This window comes from Chrysochloris asiatica, unplaced genomic scaffold (genome assembly GCF_000296735.1).
Source record: "Chrysochloris asiatica unplaced genomic scaffold, ChrAsi1.0 scaffold00352, whole genome shotgun sequence".
NCBI lineage: Eukaryota > Metazoa > Chordata > Mammalia > Afrosoricida > Chrysochloridae > Chrysochloris > Chrysochloris asiatica.
This window is the reverse complement of record NW_006408870.1, coordinates 725175-729579: the sequence shown is the minus strand read 5'-3', so window position 1 is coordinate 729579 and position 4405 is coordinate 725175. Positions and strand designations below refer to the sequence as shown.

General features: G+C 35.6%; 1 protein-coding gene across 1 annotated transcript; it reads right to left on the bottom strand.

Moving 5' to 3' along the window:
* Positions 1-310: 310 nt before the first annotated feature.
* LOC102835674 (olfactory receptor 14I1-like) lies at positions 311-1261 on the bottom strand. The gene has a single exon (XM_006876074.1). It carries the CDS (start codon positions 1259-1261, stop codon positions 311-313), a length of 951 nt encoding a protein of 316 aa, XP_006876136.1.
* Positions 1262-4405: the final 3144 nt, after the last annotated feature.

Below are 4405 nucleotides of genomic sequence, written 5' to 3'. Positions count from 1 at the left end.
AACTAAGACAGAGATATCTAGCTAATAATCACAAAGACAGAGATATACAGCTAATAGAAACAATTACATACAAGATATTTCACAGATTGTTGTTTTGTTGTTAAATGCCATCAAGTCAGCTATAATGATCCTGTATAGGGTTTCCTAAGTGCGACTGGTGAGCTTGAAAAACCAACTGACCTTATGGTTGAAATCAACATTACAGTCCAGCACATTAACACATAGTGCCACACCAGGTAGAGGTTTAAATTTAAGAACATAGAGTCAATGTAAGTTAAAGTTCTTTAAAATTTTATTCTTTCAGAGCATCTTAATTAAATAAAACCCTACTTGGGAACTCAAAATATCTTTTGTACATTCTGCCTAGAGCACTGTTAATTTCCCTGTTCCGCAGACTATAGATGAGGGGGTTTATAAACGGTGGCAGCATGGTGTAGAACATGGCCATCAGAAGGTTTTTAAGAGATGCTTTATTTGCAATTGGGCCTAAGGCAGCAATTAAAGCAGAAAGAACAAACAAAAGGAGAATAGCCAACTGAGGGGTACAAGTAGCTAAAGATTTGTTCCGGGCTTCCACAGAGCGCATCTGAAGCACATTTGAAAGTATTTTAATATAGGACATAAACATGAAGGTAAAACAAGCTATGGCAAAGCCAGCACTTATAGGTAACAGTACAGATTCAGAAAATTGAATATCTGAAGATGATATCCTCAAAATTTGAAGTATATCACAGAAATATTGGTGGATCACATTGGATTTTTTGAAGGGAAGCCTGAACATGTTGACTGTATGGATGGCAGAATAGAGCAATCCACTGGCCCATGAGCCCACTGCTGCCTGTGTACAAACCTGTGGGGTGACAGTGAGCCCATAATGCAGGGGATGACAGATGGCAATATAGCGGTCATAAGACATCACTACAAGAAAAGCAAGTTCTGTAGATGCAAAGAAAGTATACAGGAAAATCTGAGCAGCACATTCTTTGAGTGAGATTGATTTTCTACCTGTCAAGGAATTCACAATTGATTTGGGAACAATAACTGAAACATAGCAAAGATCTATGAAGGATAAATTGCCTATAAAGAAGTACATAGGAAAGTGAAGATGTGGATCTTTCACAATGACTAAAATAGTCAGAAGATTTCCAGCCATGGCTCCTAGATAAATCATTAAGAACAGCACACCTTGTAAAACTTGGAGTTCCCAGGAGCTTGAAACATCCATGAGAAGGAATTCTGTGATGACAGTGAGGTTGCCCATGCTTGCTAGTATGCAGCAATCTCCCTAGAGTCAAAAGGTAAAGTGGGAAAATGAGAGTAAAACACAAAATGCAGAAATCCACAATACCTACAAATAAATTTCTGCCATTATGATCTCTAACCAAGAAGTGAGGATAGATGAAGTCAATGTGTTTATATTTTTCTCTCAGTTTTTTCCCTAAATATACTGAGATGTAACATCCAATATGAATTGTATAAAATAATGGAAGACATTAATGAATTAAAAACTAATTGAAGCACCAACAGTATTATGAGTATTTAGTCACAGTTACACTATTACTATAAAACAGATATTTAATCTCTATCTAGACACAATCTATGATTATTTTCATAGTTGTTTATCAGAAAGTTGTCTCAAAATTTTCCCCAAAATAATTGTACTTACTATAAGTTATAAATAATTAGGTGCCTCTGTTTGACCACTCCACAGCTATTAATTGGTTATTTTCATGTGCCAAGGTATTAGGATGGCATCTGATGTCCTCCTTCTTGGGGTAAATGCCATGAAAAGAATTTCTTTTCAAAAAATTCATGAATTGCTCTGAATTAATCTGAAGAATAATTTAAACTTCATGATACCACACAGACTACGGTTTACCACTCATTATATGTATGGTCACTTTCTCTCTTCCTTTAAAATATCAGCAGTACAAATTTGAGCTAACCCAGTATCTTACCATTATGATTGTCCTTTTGCTAATTTGTACTCTGAGATACCTTATGACCACTTTACCTTATCTCCTCATTTGCACATAATGTCTAAAAAGAAAAGAAATCTTAGTTTAAAGAATGCTCCTTAAATTCAAATATCTAATAAAAACATGAATTAAAACATACAAGAATACCTGAGAAATGAGGCAACAAGCTTATCTTCCCTAACATGAATATTCATTTTGCACAGTTTAGAGATGCCAGAAAACTCCATGAGCCGGCTTCTTGAGTAAGTAAATTGTAGTCACTTTTCAGAAACATTCACATTTTTTTATTTTTAATCAAATCAACATGTCTACTTCTGGATTCTTTATAAACATTTTTTGTTATTGTTTGTTTACTTTCTTTAGGAAGGACATATATAGGTCTTCCCTCTGATAAGCCTTTTGGGACTGGTAATTTGTGCTTTCACAGAGTCCAACTTTTCCTATCTCTTGATTTATAAGCATTATTTAGCTACACACTTGAGATTAGTAAAATTTGTAATAATGTTTTTTAAGCAGTGATATTACAAATATTATGTTGCTAAACTTAACAAAAGATAAGTATTTTTAAATGTTATCTATGTCATTGGAAATGTATAGTTTCTCACTTTCATTTAGGACTATGAATATAATTTATCTGCATTAATTAAAAAGAAAAAAGTGTTAACTATTAATAGAACTATATATTCTGAAGATATGGGAGTATTATTGATGTATGAGAGAAAATCATATACAGTTTAAATTTAATTATCTGAGTTTTAAAACCCACAGTTGACCAGTAAGAAAAAAAGATTAAAGGAAATGGTGGCGGTGGTTATGTGCGGTGGAGTCGGTTCCAACTCATAGCAACATTGAGCGGGCTTCGGAGGCGGTAAAACTTTACGGGAGCATAAAGTCTCATCTTTCTCCTGCAGAATAGCTGGTAGTTTCAAACTGCTGACCCTGAGGTTCACAGCCCAATTTGTAACCACTACTCTACCAGAGCTCCTTAAAGGAAATGAGTAACAATTTAATATAGATTTTTTTGAAAGAAAGCAAGCAAAAGTAAAATATAGAATGGTACGAATTTAATTTGGAACAGACCTTAACACTTGCTATGTAACCAATAAAGTGAGATGCCCTCAGAGTGGTAATTACCAACTGTATAAGCTGTTCTTAAGGAGCTCTGGTAGCGTAGTGGTTACGAGTTGGGCTGCCAACCTCAAGGTCAACAGTTCAAAACTACCATTGGTTCCTCCAGAGAAAGATGAGGCGTTCTGCTCCTGTAAAGATTTACAACCTCGGAAACCCTTTGCAAGGTGACTATGAGTCGGAGCCGACTCCACGGTACTTAACAACAAGCTGTTCTTAAGGAAAGAAGTCATTTTGATTCTGTGTATTCCTTCCATCTCCTTTTGATGCATTCTGTATCATTCAATAATTTGCCCAGAGAATCCTTCAATAATGAAAATTGAGGCTTGAATTTTTTTCTTCAGTTCTCCCAACTTGAGAAATGCTGAGCGTGTTCTTCTCTTTTAGTTTTCTGACTCAAGATCTTTGCACATTTTGTTGTAATATTTGACTTTTTCTTCTCAACTGACCTTTGAAATTTTCTGTTCAACTCTTGTACCTTCTCATTTCTTCCATTTGTTTTAGCATCTCTACTCTGGAGAGAAAACTTCAGTGTATCTTTCTGGCATCCATCTGTATCTTTTCCTTTTCTCTTGTCTTCTTAATGACTTTTTGCTTTCTTCCTGTATGACATTCTTGATGTCATACCACAACTCTTCTGGTCTTTGGTCGTTAGTATTTAATGTATTAAATTTATTATTCAGATGATTTCTAAATTCAGGTGAGTTGTATTCAAGGTCATTGTTGTGGACATACGCAAGTACTGAGATGTTGTGGCCCTGTAACAACATGGATGAAAATCCAACCCCGGGGCCCTTCTCAGGATTACGAGCCATGGACCCTGAGGACCAACGAGGTGACCTCCTGAAGTCAGGGTTCATTGGTTTTTGCGAACTCACTGATTGGCTACCTCTGTAAAATTTTCTTTGCTCCTAATATTGTTCATTCTATGCTTCAGTAATTGTAGCATCTGAGAAAATGGTTTCTTTTACAATGCCTCTTTTAATGCCTCCACTGTGTTGGCAGTGCGTGGAGTCCTGGGAACAGATCTTTCTGAAGAACAAGCGATAGCCACCTGGGATGAATGTCAGAACTGCTCCTTATTTGATTATTCAGTTATGTTTGATATCCATGAATTATAATGGGTTTGAAACCTCTTTTTAGAGCCGAGGCAGTAAAAGTTTCCTTAGATAACTTAGAAAGGCCAGGAACAGGCATATTGATAATATGACAAAAGGTTTTTAGAGAAAAACTACCCAAGGTTTGTAAATAAAGTGGAATGGTAAATTCTGGGTATGTTGGATTAGAGGATAATAGTG

Bases quoted from the DNA above. Each gene is read 5' to 3' on its own strand.
- LOC102835674 (XM_006876074.1), bottom strand. From the start codon at position 1,261: ATGGGCAACCTCACTGTCATCACAGAATTCCTTCTCATGGATGTTTCA.